The sequence below is a fragment of the Plecotus auritus genome (assembly GCF_963455305.1).
Source record: "Plecotus auritus genome assembly, chromosome: 5".
In the NCBI taxonomy this organism is placed as follows: domain Eukaryota; kingdom Metazoa; phylum Chordata; class Mammalia; order Chiroptera; family Vespertilionidae; genus Plecotus; species Plecotus auritus.
In genome coordinates this window covers 65,801,118-65,828,206 of record NC_137776.1, presented here as the reverse complement: position 1 = coordinate 65,828,206, position 27,089 = coordinate 65,801,118, and the positions used below count along the sequence as shown (strand labels likewise).

Genomic DNA, 27,089 nt, shown 5'->3' with positions numbered 1-27,089 from the left:
TGTGTGTGTATCCTATTTTATCTTTTTATTATTTTTTAATATGTTTTTATTGATTTCAGAGAGGGAGAGAGAGATAGAAACATCAATGATGAGAGAAAATCATTGATCAGCTGCCTCCTGCATGCCCTACACTGGAGATTGAGCCCGCAACCTGGGCATGTGCCCTGACCGGGAATGGAAGCATGACCTCCTGGTTCATAGGTAGAACGTTCAACCACTGAGCCACGCCAGCTGGGCTCTACCCTATTTCTTTTAGATACATACTACTCAAATCTGTCAGATTTGAAGAGTTAACATCCTATAGATGTTAAGATTCTAGCCCAGCAAGTGAAGAGATGGATATATTACAATTCTACAAATTTTTGTTTTTACCACCTATCAAGTTTTGTTAAAAAGATTTGAGTTTTAGATATAGTTACTTATACAGGGTAATTTGTATCACAGAATTTTGCAGTAAAGTTAATTTGTTATCGCTTCTGTTGCAAATAAATAGTTTGATGTTAATTTTCTTGTTAGCCTTTTTTTCTGTACATTTTAAGATTTTTCCCCCCCTAATATTTGTAATTTATACAGTTCATCAGGGTGTGTCTTGGGGCATCTTTTTACATTATTCTTTTAAATACTGGATAGACCTTTTCAATCTAAAGCACTGTGTCTTCATCTTAGGAAATTTTCTTGCATTAGCAGTACTCTGTAGTCCTTTTAAATGAGTATCATTTTACGTGGGTTTGTATTTATTTACTAGAGGCTCAGTGCACGAAATTCGTGCACAGGAGGGGGGTGTCCCTTAGCCCAGCCTGCACCATCTCCAGTCTGGTAGGATCCGGCCTAAATGGGCAGTCGGATATCCCTCTCACAATCCAAGACTGCTGGCTCCCAACTGCTCGCCTGCCTGCATTCCTGATTGCCCCTAACTGCTTCTGTCTGCCAGCCTGATCACCCCCTAACCACTCCCCTGCCAGCCTGATTGATGCCTAACTGCTCCCTTGCCAGCCTGATTGCCCCTAACTGCCCTCCCCTGCAGGTCTGGTCACCGCTAACTGCCCTCCCCTGCAGACTTGGTGCTCCCCAACTGCCCTCCCTTGCAGGCCTGGTTCCTCCCAACTGCCCTCCCCTGCTGGCCATCTTGTGGTGGCCATCTTGTTTCCACATGGGGGCAGCCATCTTGTGTGTTGGAGTGATGGTCAATTTGCATATTACTCTCTTATTAGATAGGATTTATACAATTTATTTAATAAATTAATGTCATTCAAAATACAGTGCCAGAACATTATGCAGTTGAACATGTTAGGAATGTTTGTCATGAAGCACCTATGCTCATGTTAGACGGGCGGTGCCACTTCTGCTAGTGGTTCCTGGATGAATGCCAGAGCAGCACTCATTACCTGCTTGTCCTGTCCGCACAGCCCGTTCAGAGAATTTCTGAACAGTTCACCTTTCTAATCCTACCCACACACACAGCGGGTTAAAAAAACACACCCTGATGGCTAATGGGTATCTACACACAATCACTCTACAGTAATGCTTGTTATTAAGATGTAATGACCTGGTTGACCCGCTTTAAATCTTTATGATGGAGAAATACAACAGCAGCAGGTAATACAGAAAGTGGAGGCATTTACTGATCAAAACTGCACCCAGAGCCGCACAATGAGGGACTGACAATCATGGTTTTTAGACCTTTGGGTTTATCTTGTGTTCCTTTTATTTCTCTACATGTGTTTGTGCTTTGCTTCTTATTTTTTTTTAAGCCCAGTCTATTTTTTAAAATATGTTTTTATTGATTTTCGAGAGAGGATGGGGGGGGGGGGAAGAGAGAGAGAGAGAGAAATGTCAGTGATGATTGGTTGGCTGCCTCCTACATACCCCTTTCTGGGGATCCAGCCCTGATCAGGAATCAATGTGACCTCCTGGTTCATAGATCAGTGCTCAACCACTAAGCCACTCCAGTTGGGTGAAAAGCTATTGAGGTATACTTTGACTCATTGTGCTGGGATTTCCTTTTATTTTTAGTCTTTCCTTGAAACCTGTCGCCACATCTCCACAAAACACCTGCCCTGTTTAAATAAATTTCCAGAAAAATCTCTGATACTTTTATGGGCTTATTTTTATTTCAGTTGGATTGGAGGAGGGGAAGGAAGGGGAGTGAAGTAGCTTAGCAACCTTTTAATTTTTTTGTTTGTTTTCTCTGGGTTTAGTGAAGACTTGCAATTTTCCAGAGGAATTTGATCAAAAATCTAATTATAAACGTAGCTCTTCCATTCCCAATTGATGCGTTTATATGTTGAGTTTTATGACCATCTTAAAGCTGGATTATTTTCTCTGTATGTTGAGAAAAAAGTATAGTACATGGCACACAGCAGTTAACTGAGAAATATTCATAACCTATACTTAATGTAACTTACATGGTATAAACTATCACTTGTGTGTTATTGTAAATTATATATGGGAGTAAAAGTCTTACAATTTTGTCAGTGTTTACTGTTTTTGAAAACTTCCAGTAATTGAAAGTTTTTAATACTTTTAATTATTCTTCTCTAGAATTTGTTGTTCTTGGATAGGATCGTTCATGTTATTACTGTAGTGGTTGATAGCATCGACTTCTCACCATATAATATTAAAATTCAGTCCAGAGTTAAATGTAAGTATTTTCTTTACCTTTATTTGTTCATATATTTTATAAAACTGACTGTCTAAACTGTTGTCATGGCAAATTCTAATGGTTTTCTCCACCTCATTTTACCTATTTTTGATACTGTATAACAATGTCAGTTACTATGCTAGGAACACTTTTGAAATATACTCATTCTCCCCCCCCCTCCCCCCCCCCCCCCACACGGCACAAAATGACTTTACTGCTTGTTATAACTCAGAAAGACAAATATCCTGTGTAAGACATTGCCTAGTCAAATAATTTTACTTACTCCATTCGGTGCAAGGGATTATCTAGACAAGAAACTTTGACGTTTGCTAAAATAAAAATGTTCTTACTTGGTAGTCTGATTTGAAATAATCATTGAGTTGACATTAAGTTTAATAGAAAACCATGGCAGGGATTGATTGGTTATGATTTACAGAAAATTTAAAGTGATTCTAAAAATTTAACTTCATTTTTATTTAGTTAAAATTGCACAATTAACATAGTGATATGATTTTTAAAACTACATGCTTTGGTTCATTCTAATAATGAGCTATCTTAATCTAATTGATTCTTTGAAATTAAATGTCTCCAGAATGAGTATACAGTTGAACCTCGTTTCTCAGTCACGCATCTCTCAGGTGACAAAGGAGAAAATGCATGAATATGAGTCAGTTTACCACTTAAAATCTCAAGATATCGTGCTGTGAATATTTTCATGTGGGTTTTTTTTTGCTTTTGATTCTGCTTATAATTAATAGTTATATTTTCATTTTTTACTGTACATTTTCTTTCCTTTTTGTTAAATTTTCATGTCATGTTCTTTTTGTTTTTAAAGTGTTTATTTATAGATTAAACAGTACAATAGACATGTATGTGAGAAAGATTAAAACCAAATCATTTGGGGGTCTGAAATGAATTAGTTCAATTTCCATTATTTCTAATGCAAAAAAATGATTCAGTTTTCGAACAGCCTTCTGGAGTGAGTTAAGTTTGAGAAAAGAGATTCCACTGTATATATTTATACTATGTAGAAAATAACCTTCCAGTAATAATTAGAGCTAATTATTTTTCTTAAATAAAGGGTAGGAACATAATTTTAGTAAGATCTATCATTGATGAATTAGTGTAAATATTTCTAGAACATAGACTACTTTTAGAATTGTTTTTTATGTTTCAGTTTTTACTAAATAGTAATATAGAGAAACATGTTATGTGCCTAGCATATAACAGGTCAGAGCATCCCCATGTTGACACAATGCTACCTATTTTGTTAGTTCTGAAAAATTAGGATTAAATTCACAATTATAAGTTTGTCTTTTTCACTTTCCTTAGAAGATGTGTTCTTGATACTTAAAATTATGGATACTGGGGGTGATTTCTAAAATCAGCCAGCAGAAGCTGAGGAGGAGAGGGGGAAAAGTAGAAATAGTTGAAAGAAAATATTTATGGATATGTATCAAGATCTCCTGGGGTTTTTGAAAACTCTGATTTTGTAATAATTTGTTTTATAGAAACATTACAAGAATTTTTCACTGACACCTTATATCCTTTACTTAGATTCCTAAATTAACAGTTGATTGTATTTTTCTTACTATTTTCACCCCCCTCCATGTATACATTTTCCATGTGGAACAATTCCCAAGTTTTGTCTTTCATGACCTTCAGAAGTGAAGAGCACAGGCTTATTTACTTTTTGACAATCCCTCAATCTGGTCTTGTCGATATTTTGTCAATATTAAATTCAGGTTTCATTTATTTATTTACAAGGATACTTCAGAAGTAATACTATAGTCTTTTCTAGTGCATTATGTCAGCAGGTATTATGCCAGTTTGTCCTATTACTGGTGATGTTAACATTTACTATTTGTTAGGATGGTATCTGGCAGGTTTTTCACTGTAAAGTAAATTAGTAAATATTTGCAATTAAGAAATTAACGTTTTGTGGCAAATACTTTGAGATATTTAAATATCCTGTTCCTCAGCAAATTTACAGTCATGAGTTTATCATTCAGTGATGCTTTTTGCCTGAAACACTAGGATGATTCTCAAAGTGAGTTTATATTTCCAAGGAACATGGTTCCTTTAGCTGAGAATGGCATTTACAAACTGTAAGATCTGTTCATTGCCACTATGGTATCGCTGTTTCTGGATCCCTTTAGTGGACAGGGATGGGAGAAATAGATGTGTTTGTGAACTACACAGTTATTTGTTTCTCTAGATAAGGGGTGGGGAACATCCGGCCTGCAAAATCATTTAGTCTGGCCCTGCCAAGGCATTAAGGGTGAGTTAATTAAATGTTGGACCAAATATAGCAGGTAATTTTTAAGTTGATAGTTTTGTATGGCCCGAGAATCTATACTAATAAAAGAGTAACATGCTAATTGACTGTACCTTTGTCACGCCCACCAGCCAATCAAGAGTGAGTATGCAAATTAACCCAACAAAATGGCAGGTTAATTTGCAGGCGCAGAGCAGCCAGGGGTGGGGCAGGATGCTAGCGTTGTCGCCATAGTGACGATGCTGGCCTTCCGCACCACCCCAGCTGCTCTGGGCCTTTGGGCAGCGTGGGAAAGCAGAAAGGCAGCTCTGGCCAGAGTGAAGGTGGTGCCAGCAGCCAGGGGAAGGAAGGCCCATTCTTGCACGAATCTTCGTGCATCAGGCCTCCAGTGATGTTATAAATATCCAAATGGCCCTTGGCAGAAAAAAGGTGTCCCACCCCTACTCTAGATATTTGAGTCTTACCCTTTCCTGTATTTGCCCACTTTCTCTAATAGTGAGAAACCTGGCCCCCATTACCCTAAATACATTTACTGTTTAATCATTATCTTATATGTAACCAGTCTCCGGTTTTCTCAGCCTCAACATCCTGGCCACGAATTTTTGGGTAGACATTCCAATTTATATTCATGTCTGGGAAACTGCTGTTTCTAGGGAGGATTATTGACTTATTTTTAGTAACACTTGTTTTGCACTTCACTACATGATATTTTAAATTAACAAGCACTGAATTAGAGTTTTCTTTTGAATCTGACATCTTACTGTAAAAGAATGGATTGAGGGAAACAAAGGTAATTTTGGAATGGGGTTTATCCCTGTAGGTTAGGCACCTTAACAGAGATGGAGGGTACAAAGGAAAAGTTGGACAATACTTTTAAGAGACTTTTTTTTTCTTTAAAGGCATTATTTCTTTAAATCTAGGCCTTTTTAAAAAAAAAAAAAAAATTCTGCCCTAGCTGGTTTGGCTCAGTGGATAGAGCATCAGGCTATGGACTGAAGGGTTCCAGGTTCCAGTCCGGTCAAGAGCATATACCAGGATTGTGGGCTCAATCCCCAATGTGGAGGGGCATGCAGGAGGCAGCCAATCAATGATTCTCATCATTGATGTTTCTATCTCTCCCTCTCCCTTCCTCTCTGAACTCAATAAAGTATTTTTTTTTTTAATCTTAGAATTTTTGGATCTTTTAACTTGTTCAGTGTTATTTCTGGGTTCAGTGTAATATATAGATGAGCCAGGAAGCAATAATTTCTAAGGAATATTTTGTTTCTTATTTTTTAAATATCTTTTTGTTGATTTTAAAGAGAGGACAGGAGAGGCATAGAGATAGAAGCATTGATGAGAGAGAAATAATCAGTTCGCTGCCTCCTGCACACCCCCTACCAAACCAGCAACCCAGGCATGTGCCCTGACCAGGAATTGAACCATGACCTCCTTCCTGGTTCATGAGCTGAAACTCAGTGACTGATCCACACCAGCTGGGCTGTTTCTTATTTTTTAAACTGTTAAGATTTAATTTGGGAACCTATCCTATAATTTAGTACTTGCTTACAAATTAGTTGTTGAAATTCTGAGACCATAAAATAAACTTTTGAAATGCTTCCTTAGAGAAAATGATTCATTTTTTCCTTTTTTCTCTAATTTTGTTTTAAAGATGTTGTGATGATATTTATCCATTAATGGTATGTATATAATGTTAAGATTTGTGGGTATTACTACTGAAGCAAGTATAATAGATGTATTTGTCATTTAAATGTTAGATATAAAGATGGACAGTGACACTTTTCAAAGTACTTGAGTTTTTAATAAATTCAATTTTATTTTAGCACTGAAGAGAACTTCAGATTGGTCCAAAAAGAAGAAGGAGCCCCTAGGCAAATTGGCTTCTTTATTTAAACTTATTGTGAGAGTCATCTATTCCTTCCATACTCTGAGCCTCAAGGAAGCACATTCTGATACTCTTCTCACTGTTGGAAACTCAATCACCAACATTCTTTCCAATGTACTTGGACATATTTCTTTGCCTTCTATGATGCAAAAAATATTTGCAACTTTAACAAGACCTCTGGCATTATTTTATGAAAACTCAAAGTAAGTATTTGGGCTTAATAGCTTTGAAGTATAAGTAGGTAATTGAGATCTAGGTAGCAAACTTTGGTGGTTTTATCAGCTTTGTTGCTGATAGTAATTTTTTACAATTTAATGGAGAGGATAATGTATTAAACCATGCGTTTGTTAAAAAGATAGTTGAAATAATACATAAATATGAGGTAGGAGTTGGTAGCCCTTTAGGTTTATATGCTAGTCTAACCCCTTTTCCATTTAGTGTGTATATTTTTAGATTTGTTAATACAAACAAGCATACCTATTAAATGTATGATGTATATGAAAGCATATTTGACATGCTACTTTGCAATTCAGTATATGGTATGCACTAAAAATATTATATGCACCTTGCTTGCACCATACGCCTAAATAGCTCATTCTTTTTAATGTCTGCATAGGGCTTCATGAAATTTATCCATATTCCTGTTAGTGGACATAATATTCTTTTTTCTAGCCTTTCCCCTCTTAACCTACAATGTTGCAGTTGGAATGTATTTGTACTTAAGTCATTGTCTACATTTGCCACTTCCTGCAAAATAAGGTCCTAGAAGTGAAATTATTGGTTTAAAAGGATATATACATTTACATTTCTGAATTATCTCCCAAAGTTTTATTAATTTACATTTAATTGAAACAAGTAATTCCTTAAAGAAATCTGAAAAATTGCAAATAATATACTTTTTAAAAGCAGTTGCAAGGATTCATCAGTGTTCTTTATAACAGTTTATATTGTGCAATCATAATATAATCTATATTTTATAATTAAATTCACAGAGAAAGTTTTAGGAACAGATTTTATTTATTTTTAATAATTCTTTATTGTTTAAAGTATTACATATGTCCTCCCCTTTCCCCCATTGTTCCCTTCCAGCCCACCCCAGGCCTTCAGCACCCTATTGTCTGTGTACATGGGTTATGCATATATGTATACAAGGTCTTTGGTTGATTACCTCCTCACCCTTCCCTGCCTTCCCTTTGGGATTCCCCACTCTTAGGAACAGATTTTATAAAGAATAAACTAGAGCCTCAGATCTATTAACTTTTTGGAAATCTTTTTTATAGTTCTTAAGCTTCATCAGAAATAACTGATACTTACAGGTCTATACCATACTTTATATTTGATAATTGGCCATTTTAAAAAAAGTCTTAGGGTACATTTTTTTTTATATCACTATACATGCATGTCTCATTTTTATGGCTGCATTCATACTTTTAGGTTTAAGTTTTCTAAAATATAAATGATATTGCATCTTTTTTTCTTCACAGGCTTGATGAAGTTCCTAAAGTGTATAGTTGTATGAACAACAAGGTAAAAAATAGACAATTACCCATAAACATAACATCATGGTGAGAAAATGTTAGGGTTTAAATAATTGTCTTCCTTAAATAGAAATCTGCTGACTTTTAAAGGGGTTAATTATCATACTTCAACTTTAATGGACATTTAATAATATGGCAAACAAAGGATGATTTATTTATTTTGTATGTTTGTTTGAAATACATTATTTTCACAGTTTGCAGGTTAGGGACCTGGGCCTGTTAGAATTAAATCAGGCTTTCTGGACCTCTTTCCCTGCTATGAAATCCATAGGGTTTATACCAGTGGCCTTCAAACTTTCTCCTGCAGCAGAATTACCTGGAGGTCTTGTTAAAACACAACTTCTAGGCTTCAGCCCTGGAGTTACATGGAGCCTGAGAACGTTTGCATTTCTGACAAGTTCCCAGGTGATGTTGATGCTGCTGGTCTGAGGCCCACATTTAATTAAATTAATTTATTTTAAGAATGTATTTGGTTTCAGAGAGGGAGAGAGAAAAACATCAATGATGAGAGAGAATCTTATTGATTGGCTTCCTCCTGCATGCCTCCCCACTGGGGATCAGCCCCACAACCTGAGCATGTACCCTGACTGGGAATCAAGACTGTGACCTCCTGGTTCATAGGTTGATGCTCAACCACTGAGCCATGCTGGTTGAGTGTTATTTTTTTTTTTTTTTAACTTTTTTTTCCCTTCATATTATATATATATATTTTTTTTAATATATTTTATTGATTTTTTACAGAGAGGAAGGGAGAGGGATAGAGAGCCAGAAACATCGATGAGAGAGAAACATCGATCAGCTGCCCCTTGCACACCCCCCACCGGGGATGTGCCCGTAACCAAGGCACATGCCCCCGACTGGAATCGAACCCGGGACCCTTCAGTCCGCAGGCCGACGCTCCATCCACTGAGCCAAACCGGTTAGGGCTCTTCATATATTTTTATTGATTTCAGAGAGGAAGGGAGAGAGAGATAGAAACATCAGTGATGAGAATCATTGATCAGCTGCCTCCTACACACCCCCTACTAGGCTAGGGATTGAGGCCGCAACCTAGGGATGTGCCCTTGACCAGAATTGAACTCTGGACCCTTCAGTCAGCAGGCGCAGCCAGGCTGTAACCACTGAGCCAAGCTGGCTAGGGTGGAGGCCACATTTTAAGAAGCACTGATTTGTACCCTCTGGACTACTTTTTCATCATGCTGGTTCACAGCAAAGCTAAGCTTTTTTTAAAGTATAGTTTTTTAAAAGGATTTAAAAATGTTTCTTTAAATTCATATAACTCACTCCTATCATCTCTTTATAGGGGTAACTGGTTTCAATTGTTTATATATACAAATGTATAAACACTTAATCTATTAAAATTGATGTGAAAACAAAGTTTTCTGTTAATGGAAAATAAGCTTGAAATAAGGTTCTAATATTAGTAACCTTTAAGTCACATATGTCAGCTTATATGTAGTATATATTGAAGGTGATGGATGGGAGCTTTTAAAAGACCATTTTAAGTTTAAATTTTTTTAAATTTCCTTCCAGCAACATTAAGGTTCATTACTAAAAGCCAGAAGTTGTTTTAAAAACCACTTTAACCCCATTCAGTAGTAAGCGTTATTTTAGGAATCTTTTTTACATTTTTCCATATAGAAAAGCACGCATATACATGCAATACCCATAGCGTTGTTACCTACTGTGCGCATGTCGTGGGAACATGCGTTTAAAGTAGCGCTAGGCCCTGTCTCGCCATCCACCCTGCACCCTGGTGGCCTCGGAAACGTTCCCCGGGTTCCTGCTCCCGCAACCAGGCCGCCTCCCATCACCCTTCCTAAGCCCGGACGACCCTCAATCTAGCTTGGCCGTGCCCTTTCCCCACCTTCCACAGGCTTGGGACAGGCAGCCTAGGCCGCACCCACACTGCGCCTGCCCACAGGCTGTTCGCGGGCACCGCCCAGACCTCGCCAAGCCCCGCGATAGCTCACGCGTTCACAGCGGCTTCGCCGTAACGGCTCTGCGGACCTGGAACGTTCTCGAAAGCTATTTGAATTTTAAAAATTGTGTCACATGTTGTGCGTATTTTAGTTTAGTATGCTTTGTGCTTTTATTTTTTTTCTGCTTTAAGTGGTACATTTTCAAGTATTATCCTAATAAGCTTTTTCTCTTTCTTAGTTAGAAAAGCTTCTCGGAGAAATCATTGCTTGTCTACACTTCAGCTACACTGGGACTTACGACAGTGAACTTCTTGAACAGATCTCCCCATTATTATGCATAATATTTCTGCACAAGAATAAGCAGATTCGAAAACAGAGTGCTCATTTCTGGAATGCCACATTTGCTAAAGTGACGACGTTGATTTATCCTGAAGAGTTAAAGTATGCCAATCTTACATAGTTACTCTATTGATCATGTAAATTCATTTTTTAGTTTAAAAAATTTTTCTTATAACGAATTATTGCAGTGGATTTCTTAGTTGAACTGTTTTGTGGAATACGTGCTAATTATTAAACATTATTTGACCCTTTCTTTGGGTTTCAGAGTAGTAACCTCTTGGTTTTAGGAAAATAAAAAGCAATTTGAAATTATCCTTAATAAAAGAAATACAAAGGTCAGGAAATTGATGGTTATTAAATCTGGGTCATGTGCACTTGGGTACATAAAGTAATATAATCTACCTTTGCTTGACATTTTCTGCAAGAAAAATTTGAAAAAAATTTTTATAAAGAAAATTTGGAAATGGAAGAATTTAGCAAAAAACATTAAATGTTGCCAGTAATTTCTCTCAGTTTTGTGTTTGTAGAGTATGAAGTAGTCTTTAAGATGGATGTATTTTGCCACTTTAAAATTATAATTAAAGTGTTCTTGTAGATAACTGATATTCACCAGTACTACTTGACTCAAGGTATGCATATTTATGTACTTTTTTAAAAGACCTATACTAAGACAAGCCAGAGAAAAATTTCTGCTTCTGTTGCCTGGTTTGGAAAATGTTGAAATTATGGAGGAATCCAGTGGACCATATTCGGATGCAGTGAGTTTTTTTGTTTGGTTTTTTTTTTTTTTGCTTTTGAATGATTAGTTTGTTTATTGGGTTTCAACATAATTTTTATTGAAGTGATAAGCAAGTACAACCTGAATAGAGATACTTTATAATATAGGATTTTTTCCTTAAAGTCAATTGTCTGGCTTGAAATACTTTTTTGAATGAAGGGCAGTAAATTTCACCATAGATTCTTGTGTAAGTAATCTCTGTGCTTGCTCGTTAATGATCTCTTGAATTACTGTACATCATGTGTGCTGTTTTGCAAAGGCTGTAAATTATTAAAATACATTGTTAAATGTTGCTATTTAGATAAACTAGGAGTGATAGTTATTTGTTCACATCTAAGCAAGAGTTACCCTTTAGTTTCTCATTTCTTTCCATTGAATCATTCATTCCTTCTGTCAGAAAAACGCATCTTTGTTATTACGTCACCCGATTGTACCAAAGTTACTTTGGCTAATGATACCTGATGACTATCTGAAGATTAAGGAGTAAAGGCATGGATACAGTATACCCCATGAAGTGAACATCCTTAGACAACTTGATCCTCAGACAACTTATTTCTTCAGTAACAGTGTAGTCTAGTTATTTTTTGTTTAGAACCTGTAAAAGACAAAAGGTCAAATACTCTTTAGTTTTGGTTTTTAGCTAAAATAATAGACTGTTGAGACTTTTTGATTGTAAGTTGGCTTGAAAAACCTATATAGTCTGTTGGGAGGGGCATGATAGTATTTTCTATCATACATGCTTATTTAATGTCTTAAAGTTTTATGGCTTTGGTTTTTCTTTTAGAACTATTAATAGTACTAGGAGGAGTATTTGACATATTTTTTACAGTATTTATTTTGTAGTATATCTTATTTTCAGAATTCATAAAATTAAGTGGTGCAAAACAGCTATTGCATATGTTGGAGATACAAAATTTATCTTTTGACATGATTTTACTAGAGTTGAATCAAAAGAAATTTAATGAGTATTCTTTACACTGGAAATTTTAAAACGTGAAAAGGAGAAATATTGTATTTAATGATATTGTTTTATATGTCCTAAAACAGACAGAAAACTCACAATTAAATATGAAAATAAGTGGCATGGAAAGAAAATCAAGTGGAAAAAGAGATTCTTTTTTGGCACAACCAAAGGTTACAAAAGAAAATATGAAATCGCCAGCCAAAGTATGTTCTTTCAACATTTATTTCATAGAACTTTTAAAGTATATGTGGGTTGAAAACACACAACTTCTAATTGGAAGAAAAAGCTGTTAAAGACTAAAAGTGGGATTGCAGGAGAATATGAGTTTGGTCTGGAAAGACTATATTAGAATGACATGGATGTCTTGAAGCTTTAGTAGATGATTCCTTCTTAGTAAAGTTAGATCTACATAATACTTTGCATCCATTAAGTAGCAGTCTTCTTGAGGTGGAATGAAACTAGATTTGAAAAGCTGTAACAGCATAAGAGGAAAATATTATAGAACTTATATTATTGAATAGAAACAAAATGCCTAGGTAAGAAATCTATTTTAACCTCAAATCTAAAACTAAATATCTCTCTAGTTGCCATTTAACCAATTTATATTATTGGTATGCAGGGCATATTATTTTGGCAGCTGGAACTTGACTAGTTAATACTTCACCATGAGAGCTGTAGATATACTCTTCTCCTGTCGAACAAATTGATTTCTATGTGTTGGCCTGAAAAACATTTCCCATGCTTTGTTGGTAAACACATACTTGCCTACTTTTTAAAGAGATACAATAATTTTTATTTTCTGAGTATTAGAGGTACAATGAAACATAGGGACATTTTACTAATTGTTATTAAGAAGAAATGTTGTAGTTGTGTGGTTTTTGAACTTAAAACTTACTACTCATCAAAAAACAGTGTTAGAATAGAGATTTATTGAAGTATTAGAAAAATAATTTGGCAACTCAAATGTATATTTACTTTTTTTAAATTTATAGCTCAAACTAGAATCTTCATCCCCCAAAATAAAGAGTGAAATGCCTTTGGAAGAAGAAAAGTCTACTGAATTTGTGTTTATACCTCCAGAAGGAAAAGAAGCAAAGGAAAGAATACTAACTGAACATCAGAAAGAAGTACTCAAAACAAAGAGGTTTGTAGTCCTTTTATTTTGAATTGAGTATTTTGCAGTCACACTTCGATTTCATGCAACAAACTATAGCTTTGTCTTTAGAACTAAGATACTGTGTATATTATAGTGTATTTTAATGCTGGAAAGATATACTAGGTAACTACATTTGATAGTGTATACAGCTCCATAGTAATGCGCCAGATGTTTGTAAACCCTTGTTCCTTTATTGAGGTGTAGTGCGGGAGGGAAAGGTAAAGAAGATGGTTTCATGGAAAATAATCATCTAAGCCCTTGATTTTTATTCTTAAAAGAACTAGATGTAGAATTGTAGGCTTTACTTTCTGATTGTAGGAATATCAAGATTTTGAACTTATAAAATATTTTTCAGGTGTGATATTCCTGCCATGTATAATAATCTGGATGTTTCACAAGATGCATTATTTTCTCAATATAGTCAGGAAGAGTCTATGTAAGTATGGAAGCTGCTGAAGTAACTGTTTTTTAAAGTTTTACTTAACTACTATAATTTATGTTTGTTTATTTCAGGGAAATTCCTAGATTAGCTGAAAAATCGAAGGAAGATTCCAAGATGGCATTTAAGGTATACATATTTTGGGGGTTTTCAAATCACTCTTTCATTATGGAGTCTCTTGTATTCATTTTAAGATGTGCTGTTTAGTTTAACTTTACTAGCAGATGTTAGCAGAATTATAGTCATCTTTTGTGGGTGTGGATGAGTTTAAATGTATTTGGCTTTATTGAATACTAGAAACCCAGTGCACAGATTCGTGCACCAGTGGGGTCCCTCGGCCTGGCCTGTGCCCTCTCGCAATCCAGGACCCTTGGGGGATGTCGGGGTCTCAGTGCATGGATTTGGCCCAATCCTGCAGGCCAGGCTGAGGGACCCCACTGGTGCACGAATCTGTGCACCGGGCCTCTAGTATACATGTAAGATCTTTGGTTAATCTCTTCCCGCCCTACCCCCTTTCCCTCTGAGATTCATCAGTCTGTTCCATGTTTCCATGCCTGTGCATTGAGCTTCTGCCCCCTGGTGGTCAGTGCATCATAACTACCAGTCGAAACGTTGAACAGTCAGACACTTAGCATATTATCCTTTTATATATATAGATTTATCATTAGAAACAGGTTAGTGGGCATCTACCACCACCTTTGGATTAATTACAAAATATCAAAAGTCAGCGATTGCCTTTGAATTACTAAGGCATTACACTAAGATATCCCTAGAAAGTCAGACTTGTATGCTGGTTAATCTATATATATATATGTACCTTTCTGTGCAGGAGGAACTAACGAAGAGTGACATTGTCATTACACAAGATGTTACAGGAAAGTGTGGTATGGAAGAACATCTTGAAAAGACTTCTCTTTCAAATAATGAATGTAGTTCTATTGAGGAAACCCATCCCGGAATACTGAGCAGTAATAATAATGCCCAAAAAAACCCTTTAATTTCATCAAAGAAAATTTCAAATGAATGTGCATCTAGTGCAGAAAACACTTTTGGTGTTAGCAGTAGCTCAGTTTCTAATATCACCAATTCTGCAACACCTTCACAGCCTACAAGTCGAAGGCAAACCTTTATTACTTTGGAGAAGTTTGATGGTTCAGAAAATAGACCTTTTAGTCCATCCCCCTTGAACAATATGTCATCAGCTATTACAGTGAAAAATAGTCAGGAAGGCATGGCTAAAACAGATATTCCACCAAAAGCAAAGAGAAGAGAAGTGGCTCTTTCAAAATCTGACTCTGAAAAAATAGTGCATGGAAATAAGCGGTCAGGCCTAAGGTCAAGTAAAGCTGAACAAACGGGAAATAAAAGTTCTAAGCTCTTAATGACATCTGATCAGAAGGAAAATACTCAGGAATCTATTGATAGCATGGTAGACTTAGAAAATAACCCAGCTGGTTTGCTTAATCAAACAGAATGTGTGTTAGATAATCAGGCTCATCTCTCTGAATCTGTAGTGGAACATGAGGATACAATGCTTAAACCAACAACAGAAAATGCTTTATTAGAAAACAGTACTGTAGAGGAGAAAACCTTAGGAACTAATTTGGAATCCAAAGAAAATACACCCCCAGCCATAATACCAGCAGATCAAATGGTAAATGAGGATAGTCAAGTTCAGATAGCTCCAAATCAGAAAACCCTTAGACGTTCTTTAAGGCGACGTTCAGAAATAGCAGAATCTATCACTGATAGCCAAGATAAAGAAAATAATCTTCAAAAAAAGGAAAGACATAAGGAAGAAGAAAAGACTCTTCAGAAAAGTCCATTACATGTAAAAGATGATACGTTACCTAAGCAAAAACTGATTTCTGAACAAAATGTACAGGAAAATTTAATTGAGAAAGATACTTCACATGAGAAGACTTTAGGGGAAACCAGCACTAATGCTGAAATTGAAAAAAATAGAAGAAAGCCAGACCTTGAGAATAGTAAATCTGAGGGAGATGCTGGCCAGGACATTGCAGATAAATCCTCTGAGAAACAAGTAAGGGGTCGGACACGGTATCAAACAAGGAGAGCATCCCAGGGTTTACTTTCCAGCATTGAAAACTCCGAATCTGATAATTCCGAGGCAAAGGAGGAAAGTTCTAGAAAGAAGAGATCTGGAAAATGGAAAAACAAAAACAGTGACAGTGTTGACATTGAAGATCAAGAAGAGAAAATGGAAAAACAGGAATGTCTGCAAGTTGAAAGTCAGACACATGATCATAAAGCAAATTCAGAAGTGGACATAAATATAAAATCTCAGATTTGTGAAAACAAAGATGAAAATAATACTGTAGCTCTCCAAAATTCTACAGTATCTTCAGATTTAGTGCTGGTTTGTGATATATCAAATACTCATGAAGAAAAAAGTAAAACTAACAAATGTGCAGATTATTCCTTTTCAAATTCTGTATCAGAATTAAATTTAAGGACTAGAAATGCCAATAAGAGGTTACATAAGCGAGATTCCATAGAAAATAATGTGGAAGAAGGGTCAAAAATAGGGACACCAGAAATTTCTTTGCCTTCTGAAAAAACTTTTCAAACACCTGAATGCCGACACAAGAGAAGTAGGAGGGTAAGGAGATCTAAGGGTTGTGATTGCTGTGGAGAAAAGTCACAACCTCAAGAAAAGTCACCCCTTGGGTTGACAAATGCAGAAAATTACAATGTAAACGTCAGTGAAACCAAAAAGATAGATGTGCCAACTCCTGTAACTATATCAGAGACTACTACAGCTAATATTCACCTTGAGGCTAAACTTCCAGATGAGTGTCAGAGTGTGAATTTTCACTTGGGTCTCAAGGAGGAGAACGATACTATTGATTCATTAATTGTACCTCAAACTGAGGTGAAAGAAAGGGATATTCAAGACTCTCTTCCTTCTGAAATAGTAAATTTTAAAGAAGAATTGTGTGATACTGATTTTAAGGAAGCAATTTCGATTGAAAGCCAAGAGCCATCCAATAAAAAATGTAAGACTGTTGGCCCATGTATAGGTAATTCCAAAGATATTTCACTGGAATGTTCGAATTTGGAGACCAAAGAAGAAAAGCCAGAGGCTATACTAAAAATGGAAGTAAGTACAGAGAACATAGTTAATGTTGAAGCAGATGGCTGTAAAGTAAAAGCAGAATTCAATCCAGAAGTAGAAGCTATGGAACTGGATGTAGAGTGTGATAAATCTGAAGCTAGCTTCTCTGAACAAAAGAGTGCCAAAACTGGTATTTTTGAAGAAGAGGCAGCAGAGAAAAACAGTACAAGAAGTGATGAATCTGAAGCAGATGCAGCTAAAGTACTGATTGCTAAAGAAGCAGTAACTGAGGAATTTAACTCAGCTATTGGTCATCCTGATAATACCACACCTATAGAAGTAAGACCTCAGTTAGAAGTTTCTGAACAAACAGCAGTTGGTGGACTAGATGGAGAAAATGATGAATCTGATCCAGGCTCATCTGAAGAAATTAATGCTGAAATAGAAAATTATGAAGAAAGAGTAATTGGTGAAGTGAAGGCTGAAACTGACCATGTCAGTGAAACAGAGGATGAGGACTTGATTACCAAAGCATCGAAGTCCATAGAAGCTGAAACAAACAGATTGAATATAGGAATTGGCTTCCCTAACACACTTAAGGTGAACACTGAAGAAGGAAACGTTAACTCTAATAAAACAGAAACAAGCATTGTACTTATTAAACCTGAAGAAGTAAAATTAGATGACAATCAAATGAAAGTGGAAAATGATGGTGAAACTTTACAGGAAGTTCACCATACTTCAGAGAAAGTGAAGGAAACATCACAATCTCTGATATCTGAAAGAGATACCTCTGAACTGATAACAGAAGACAATAACACATCTCCTCAAAAGTTAAGTGAATTTGATCCTTTACTTCTGTCAGCAACTGAGAGTCCTAGTGGCATGCAAGCACGCTGTATCTGGTCTCCTTTGGCTTCTCCATCCAGTAGCATTTTAAAAAGAGGACTAAAAAGACCTCAAGAAGATGAGATCTCACCACCTGTTCACAAGGTAGGGGTTTGAGGCTGAATCTTGGCTCATGTTTAAATGGAATATTTTTGCATATATCTTTTCGAATTAGTGTTCTGTTTTCTTCAGATAAATACTCGGGTGGAATTGCTGGGTATATGGAAGCTCTATTTTAATTTTTTGAGGACTCCATACTTACACCCATAGTGGCTGCACCAATTTACAATCCTACCAACAGCTTTATGAGAGTTATTCCTCCTCCACATCCCCCACCACCACCACCAACACCACTACCATTGACTTACTTGTCAATTTTTTTGTGGTTGTCATTCTGACCAGTGTGAGGTGGGTATGTTCCCGTGGTTTTGATTTGCATTTCCCTGGTAATTAGTAATGTTGAGTATTTTAACGTGTCTGTTGGCCATCTGTATGATCTCTGGAGAAATGTCTATTCAGGTCCTCTGCCTATTTTTAATTAGATTATTGGTGGGTTTTTTTTTGTGTGTGTTAAATGGTATGAGTTCCTTTACATATCTTAGACCCCTTATCAGAAGTATCATTTGTGAATAACTTTTCCCATTTAGTAGGTCTTTTCATTTTGCTAGTGTTTTCTTTCTTGGTACAGAAACTTTTCAGTTTAATGTAGTCCTATTTGATTACTTTTGCTATTGTTGCTCTTTCCAAAGAGTTATAACCCAAAAGATTATGCTAAGACTGATGTCACAGAGTTTATCGTCACATGGTTTCTTCTAGGAGTTTTTGGTCTCAGGTCTTACATTTAAGTCTTTAATCCATTTTAACATATATATATATATATTTATTTTATTGATTTCAGAGAGGAAGGGGAGAGAGAAACATCAATGATGAGAGAGAACCACTGATCGGCTGCTTCCTGCATGCCCCCTACTGGGGATTGAGCCCACAACCCGGGCATGTGCCCTGTCCAGGAATCTAATCCAGGACCCTTCAGTCCGCAGGCCAACACTATCCACTGAGCAAAACTGGCTAGGGCTCTTTAATCCATTTTGAGTTTATTTTTGTAGGTGGTGTAACAAAGTGTTCCAATTTCATTTTTTTCCTTGTACCTGTCCAGTTTTCCCAGCACCACTTACTGAAAAGACTGTCTTTACCCCATTGTATAGTCTTACGTCCTTTGGCATTAATTGATCATATAAGCAAGGATTTGATTTTTGGTTCTCCAGTATGCTATACATTGTTAATACAAATTAGTTATGTTTTGTTTCGTAGTATCTCGTATTTCAGTTTTATTTAGGCAACAGCATAGTGTAGTTTTTTATAGCCAATATGTACAGAATCTTCGCACTTTTTTGAATTAAAACTAGGGAACATTTATATACATATTTAAAAATGTAAGTGCTCTGTTGTGTATTTATGTCACGTAGCTGATTGAGTGAACATATTGTAAGTTTAGAAGAGACTTCAAGCTAGAGCTAAGAAATAAAAATTGCTACCCAATTGCTGTGAATCTGGTACCCTCAAAGTTTAGAACAGAATCAATCTAAGTAAGATATACCAGAGGCTAGTTGGTACTATGTCTAACTCTTTAACTTGTTCTTTACAGTCATTGTAGTTAATAGTTAAACCCATAAAGTTAGCAGTATTGGATTATGCAATTTTTATTGCCACATGCACTTTCATTAAGTTTCTGCTACTCTTTCTGTTTCAATCTTTGTTGCTATAGAAAATAGATCATTGGAATGACCTGTGCTAGTTGTGAAAGCAAGTCATTAGGAAAAACTATACCTATATACGTACACTTGGTTTCTAGTGAAATAATTTAAGCTTCTAAACCCACACTCTATTTTTGGGTAACCTTATAATGAGAATTTATGGTGTTATTTTTTCAAACTTTAATTTTGTTAAATAAAAGCATGACCTGTGTTTTTAGGTTCGCCGAGTCTCCTTTGCAGATCCAATATATCAAGCAGGATTGGCAGATGACATTGATAGGCGATGTTCTCTTGTTAGGGCCCATTCTTCAAATAGTTCTCCCATAGTAAAAAGTGTTAAAACTTCACCTACTGCACAATCTAAGGTAAGCTATAGGCTTTAAAATACACGTATGTATGCAGACAGAATTGCATTGTGTAGTTTGTCTTAAAATTAATTAAGGACAAAACTTGTTTGGTTTGGATATATTCTTTTTCTGCCACTTGGTAAACAGACATGAACAGGTTATAAAAGGCAATGATGATCCAGCAAGTAATTGATTATGTAGTTTATTACATTTTAGATTTTCTGAAAGTATTAAGAAATTACTATATTCTAAATTGTGAAAATAGAGTTGTAAATATATAGTTATCTAGGGTTCTGAGTTTTTTTTTCTCTCCTTCTATCTAGCATAATACCACTTCAAGCAAAGGATTTCTGTTCCCAGGATCACGTAGCCCTAAATTTAAGAGCTCAAAGAAATGTTTAGTAAGAAGTGCTTTAGTTTTCATGCAACTTTTATTTTCATGTTTAGTGAGGTGATGTCTATTTAACGGTTTTTGAAATTTATTCTAAGATTACAGAAATGGCTAAAGAATCCATACCATGCCCAACAGAAAGTGTTTACCCAGCTTTGGTAAACTGTATGGCACCAGTTGATATTATTTTACCTCAGATTACTTCAAACATGTGGTAAGTAATTATTTAGGTTTCTGGCTTATTCTTAAAGTTGCCCCTTATTTAAGAGGACAATTTAAATTATCAAAGTCCTCATATTTAGAATTGCTTTTATATGCACCTTTATACATATTTTAGAAATAAAAAGTCAGCTGGGAAGATGGATCAGAAAGGACAATAAGAGAAGCATTTATCACAGTGGCTAATTGTGTGCTTATTTTCCAGGTGCCATGCTGAACTCTTTGTAAGAGTATTAGTGTTATTTCCACTTTATAAGATGAACTTTACAAAGGTTAATCCATCAAAGTCAGTTATGATGTTAGTAAAGCATGAAGCACACATTAGGCTTAGTCTGATTCCAATACTATTGCTTAAACCAGGCATACACATCAGATTAAAATTTTATGTTTTAAACTAGAGACCTGATGCACGAAATTCATGCAAGAGTAGGCCTTCCTTCCCACAGCTGCCAGCACTGGCTTCCCTTTAGCACCCAGGACCCGGGCTTCTCTCGCAGCCCTGGCTTCGTCTGGAAGGTCGCCCAGAAGGACATCTGGAAGGAAATCTGGTCTAGTTAGCATTTTACTTTTTTTATTACTATAGATTATATTTTCAGTGTCTGTCTTCACAGTAGGTTAGGTGGACATATATAAATTCAGTATGGTTGAACTTAAATTAGGAAATTCACCTGGACAGACTCTCACAAATAGAGTAAATATAAAACTTTATAATAATGTTCTACCTTTTTTTTTTCTATTGTCTGTTCAGGGCAAGAGGACTGGGACAACTCATTAGAGCCAAGAATATAAGAACAATTGGCGATTTGAGTACTCTTACAGCATCTGAAATTAAAACTCTTCCTATCCGTTCTCCAAAAGTGTCCAATGTAAAAAAGGCTCTCAGAGTATATCATGAGCAACAGGTAAAAACTTAGATGTCAGTTATAAAGCACATATAAACACAACCCTGTGTCACATGCCAATCTTTTGGTCAAAAACAGACTGCATATACAGCAGTGGTTTGATAAGATAATAGTGGAACTGAAAATTCCTATCACCTATTGATGTCATAGTGTAAATGCATTACTCGTGTTTGTAATAATGCTGGTGTGAACAAATGCACTGTGCTGCCAGTCATAAAAACGTAACACATGTGATTATGTGTACAGCACATAATACTTGATAATATGAATGACTGTTGCTGGTTTACATATTTACTAAACTTCGTTGCTTTTTAGAATGTACTCTTTCTACTTAGGTAAAAAAAGGTTTGCTGTGAAAGTTTGCCATGTTACCCCATCAGCAGCCTCCTAACTACGTTTACTGCATCTCTTGATTGCATCATTTTACTTGGTTTAATCTCATTTTTCTGTGCAGTAACATGCTGTAGCCTAGAAGCAATAGAATATACCATATAGCCATTTATGTTATAGGCTATGCCATGTGTAAGTTTGTGTGAGTACGCTATGATATTCTCACAATGACAAAATTTGCCTAATGCATTTCTCAGATTATATCCCTGTCATTAAGTAGTGCATAACTGTAAATGATCTAGTAACACAGTTAAACAGTTTGTGCTTAAACTGTACACGCATTTCATGACGCCTTTTCTTCCCTTCCATCAGGAGTAACTTAAAAGATCACATTATAATTCCACAGAGAAGTGTTTTGCATTTATTTTGAACTGTTCTTATGCAGTGTACCTCTCCATTCTTTGAATTCTAGTCTTCTACCACCTTCTCTCTTTCATTTATACAAAACTGGCTATTGAATTCCATGGCTGCGATTCTTAAAACCTAGATGTTAAAATCTAAATGTTTATAAAAATCTTGCAGGTTTTTAGTTTAACAGTATTTTGATTTTGATACCCAACCTTTTCACACACAAACATTGTGGGTCATGGATATTTTCAGAGTTTCTGATGAAAGCCAATACTCTTCCCCCTATAAAAATATATGGAAAATTTTATGTTATTTTAGAAAGGTTCATAGACTCCTAAAACCCATTCAGAGACGCTTTATATATCCATTGACATTCAGAATTGTGAGTGAATGGAAAATAGGGTCTGTTAAAGATGAAAATCAGCATTCTAGATTTGAATCTTTGAGACTAGAGTTTGCTAACTACTTGAAATTCCTAGAATTAGCATTAATTTGTATTGTGATTTTTAAACATTTGTTTTTAAAAACCCAAATACTTTATTAGTAATTTTTAGTCTTATAGATCAAAAATTTAGTTTTTTAAGTATATTCTGTGGTCCATGGGTCCTGAGAATTGTCTCTGAAACTTTATATAATTTTTTAAAACTGCTTAATTGAGACATCCACATACCATAAAATTCACTGCTAGCTCCTCCCACACACACACACTTCAGTGATTTGTGTGTGTGTGTTTTTGTTTTTAGTACATTTACAAACTTATACAATCACAACTGCAGTCTTAATTTTAGAACATTTTTATCACTCCATAAAAAAAACTCTTACAGTTATTAGCAGTCACTCTTCATGTGCAACCCCATGGCAACCACTAATCTTTTTTCTAAGTAGCTTTGCCTATTACAGACATTTCATAAAAGTGGGGTCATATAAACCTGTGGTCTTTTGTGACTGACGTTCACTGTACATAATATTTTCAAAGCTTATTTGTAGTGTTTTTTTTTTTTTTTTTTTTTTTTTTTTGGTGTGTTATTAGAACATAGTTTCTTAGCAATATTAGCTAAGCTAATAATCACGTGATGGGCTGTCAGATTCTGTTCTGGTGTTAGTACTATTGTTAGTCCTATTAAGAGTAACTTTCCATTTGTTGGTTTTGTTTTTTACTGACCTAAATGTTTAATCAAGGTGAAGTCTCGTGGACTAGAAGAAATTCCAGTTTTTGATATTTCTGAAAAAACAATAAATGGAACAGAAAAACCTCTGTCTGCTGATGAAGAAGGACTTGCCTCAGGTATATTTTAGCAAAGTAGGACAACTTTATAGATCAGTTGACTTTCTTGAATTGTTTTGTTATGCTTTTAGCTTTAATTTGACCATGCCTGTGAGTTACACAAGTTTTTCTTTTGAGCTAGTTGCCAAGTACATGAAAAAATAATTGTTTTACTGTGGTCAATGGACCCTGTATATTCAGTTGCTTTTCTGTAATTGTCAACTCTACTCCAATAAGGATATGAACTAAACGTTGTGTTCTGGCCAAACTTTCAATGAAAATGAAGTAGGTGTAGAGATTTCTTTAATGGCAAAGAATAAGCCATGTTAGATTTTCCTGTAGCCTGTTCTCTTGAGGAACATGGTTACATACCTCAGCCTGCATTTTCAATATTCAAACCTAGGCACTTAGACTTTATATTAACTTTAGAGGCAATATATACAACTTAGGTTTTACCTGAAATACATCTCATTGTTCTTTTTTCCTCTTTTTTTAGATTTAGTTGATCCTGTTGCTTTAGAAACTCCGTTATCTAAAAATCTTGTGGCACAGGTCAGTGCACTTGCTCTTCAGCTGGATTCAGAGGATCTCCATAATTATTCAGGAAGCCAACTATTTGAAATGCACGAGAAACTTGGTAGCATGGCAAACTCTATAATAAAAAATCTGCAGTCGCGTTGGAGGTCACCAGCTCATGATAATTCTGTTTAGTATTTTAAGACAAAGTTGAAACTTTTAAAATTTTCACTGAGTTTGTTATTTCATAAAATAAGTTCTGAAATATGGCACAATTTCAGACTGAATGTTTTCAAAATTGGTAACATTTCAGAACCTGAAGGGCAATGACTTATGTAAGTTCAATTTTGTAAGTTCATTATGTAAGATGATTTTTTTGATATTACGTATTTTATTGGCTGCTATGCATAATTTTTCCAAAATTTTAAATTTACTGAAATATGAAAGCAAAAACTAGAAACAAGCAGACATTTATTTCACTTCATGCATATTTTGATTAAACATTTTACGAAAAATATCTTATTTGAGGTAAAATTGAAATTTCTTATTTGGATTTTTTGCTGAACTGATAAAAGGTGTTTATACTTGATTTTTTTTTTTAATTTATATTTGTTGTGCCTAAGGTTTAAGAAATTTGGTCTTGGTAAAATATACTATATGTGCCATGTAAAAGAATTAGAATGTTTTTCACCGATTTCAACTATGGACAACTTTTAAGAAAAACATAAAGTTTTAGGTTTTGGGTTAAAGTATTAAAGCAGACTTTACTAAGATACATACCATTCATTTATTTGCATTAGCAAATATTTGTACAACAGCATTTGCCTGTGAAAATTTACTCTTTGGGGATATAGTATTCATTTAAAAATGCACGACTACTTGTACATTATGTATAGATTACAATGTTTTTAATTTATAAATTTCACCTTTCGTTAATTGCGTGTTTTTCTAAAGCTTCTTGTGAATACTTTTGTGTAATAGAAACTATTTTGTATATATTAAATACTGAGATATCAGTATGGACAATAGAAGTGCTTTGTGAACTTGCTGCAGATGTTTGTAGGATTCTGTATTTACAAATGAAACAGCAAATAGTTTTGTACTTAGTAAATAGTCTCAGTTAAAACATAAGTTTATTTTCTTAAGTAACCAAAATGAGTAAAGTTAATAGAAATGAGAAAGTGTTACATGACAGTTTTACTATTCATATCTATACTTTTTTTTTTTTGTCATTTGGAAGAGGGTATCAGCCACTAGAAAGCATGCCTCATTACATTTCTTTTTAATAGGAGAGTTAGAGTATTTTCATTACAACTTGGACTATAAGAAATTTAGTTTATCTGCTCTTTTCACCTGCACCTAAAGCAAACTTGGAAGAAATTTTAAACTATTTTTTTTAAATATGTGTGTATTGCCTACTTTACAAAAATAGAGTGTATATAGTTAAAACATTTGTGAATTATTAGTGCCTGACTTCGCTATTTGTTTTTTTTTTTTATTCATAATGAGAATATCTCATTTGCTCTCTGAATAGAATGAGTGAGCGATCTCAGTTTCACTCTTTATTCAGAACTAACCCCTACTTGAAAAGGCACACATTCTTCAAATTGTTGGAAGTTTAATGTTTGTCTCTAATTCGCTTCTATATTCAGAAGGGGGCCACCAGTCAGCCACAAAAAAAATTAGTGTCTTTTGTAATTGTAAATCCACGGTCATTACAAATATTTTGGGGTCTAAGTTTGAAATTTTTATACCAAGGATGGTTTTAAAAGAAATTGTGGGGGCATTGAATTGAGGATTGTAGCTTGAAGAAATAACATGAAATATAAGAATATTTTTGTATTGTCTATCATTTCTCAAATAATATTTGACAGTAAAGAGGCATATACGGTTTTAGTGGTCAGGTGTGTATGTGTGTTTCAAATGAGTCAAAATTACCTCATTTCCTGACTACATATTTTAATGTTTGTGTGAACTAAAAACTTGATAGTGGAATGAAATTCTTGGGAAAGTGAACAGTATAGCAGAAAATGGGACCAAAATGATTACCATTCACTTAAGTTACTGAATTTGATACTAGCATAGGTATTAATTTATAACATTTGGTATTCAACAAGGATATGTTTTAAAATATTTGAGGGCAAAGATTAATTTGCTAAGTCTTCATTGTTGATATAGTTATAAGTTTATCTCTGAGGATCCTTACTTAAAATATTCTTGCCTTAAAATTTTCTGCAAATTTTCCCGAGTAGCAAAATGCATTAATGTTTCTTAATTAACTCCATTGTGTTGCTTCATTATTAAAGTTAACTCAGCTTTTTCAAATATTTTCTAATGGTTAATAAAACATGACAGTAATACTCAAATGTAATTTATTTTGCATTTACTAAAAGGACCCAGGTGCATTCAGAAGCGTAGTAAGATTTTTTATGTTCCAAAATGGATTTCATAGTGGATTTAAATTTTCAATATTTGAGTGAGCCCATTAAAGGTGCTCTGCTGTTTGAACAAGTTTGGAAGTCATTGTTGAATGGTATATGGCTTTTGCTTTAATTCCATATAGTAAAGGATGAGTCAAGTTTAGTGATAATGCTGTTTGATAATGTAAAAAAAATAAGACTTAAATCTGAACAATAAGAGCATGGTAGTTCTTTTTATGTATAAGAATCATATGACTGCAAAGCAAGTGAGATTATATATTGCCTAAAATAAAAGTGGCAGGGCAAGAAACAAAGTTAGGGGCAAATGGGATGTGTGTGTGTAAAGTATACAAGTAGAATTTTTTTAAAAGGGTAACAAGGAATGAGAAAATTTAAATAAGAACTGTTTAAAACACTGGCTTAGTTGAACTTGAACAGGAGTTAAGAGGGCCAGGTCATGTTTTCCCTTAATGCCATGTCTTCCAACTTTGGCTTGATAATTCAGTAAGAATTATTCTTTATTATCAATTTATAGGGAGATCGGTTGTTAACATTATTAGATTAAGACTTGAGTGAGTAGGGGAAAAACTGTTAACTCATTATCGTTAGTACAACCCATGTCCAATTTATT

General features: G+C 34.9%; 1 protein-coding gene across 1 annotated transcript in view; it reads left to right on the top strand.

Annotated features, from left to right (window-relative positions):
• RIF1 (replication timing regulatory factor 1) overlaps positions 1-26,401 on the top strand; it is a 69,798-nt gene extending 43,397 nt beyond the window's left edge. Inside the window, exons 21-36 of the mRNA XM_080670017.1 lie at positions 2,542-2,641; positions 6,743-7,007; positions 8,289-8,331; positions 10,503-10,705; positions 11,262-11,361; positions 12,429-12,548; positions 13,338-13,489; positions 13,857-13,937; positions 14,015-14,069; positions 14,770-18,012; positions 19,880-20,026; positions 20,332-20,409; positions 20,498-20,613; positions 21,367-21,520; positions 23,438-23,543; positions 24,019-26,401. Of these exons, the coding sequence (XP_080526143.1) occupies positions 2,542-2,641; positions 6,743-7,007; positions 8,289-8,331; positions 10,503-10,705; positions 11,262-11,361; positions 12,429-12,548; positions 13,338-13,489; positions 13,857-13,937; positions 14,015-14,069; positions 14,770-18,012; positions 19,880-20,026; positions 20,332-20,409; positions 20,498-20,613; positions 21,367-21,520; positions 23,438-23,543; positions 24,019-24,233 (5,178 nt within the window). The 3' untranslated portion in view covers positions 24,234-26,401. The remainder of the gene's footprint in view (positions 1-2,541; positions 2,642-6,742; positions 7,008-8,288; positions 8,332-10,502; positions 10,706-11,261; positions 11,362-12,428; positions 12,549-13,337; positions 13,490-13,856; positions 13,938-14,014; positions 14,070-14,769; positions 18,013-19,879; positions 20,027-20,331; positions 20,410-20,497; positions 20,614-21,366; positions 21,521-23,437; positions 23,544-24,018) is intronic.
• The last annotated feature ends 688 nt before the right edge of the window (positions 26,402-27,089 follow it).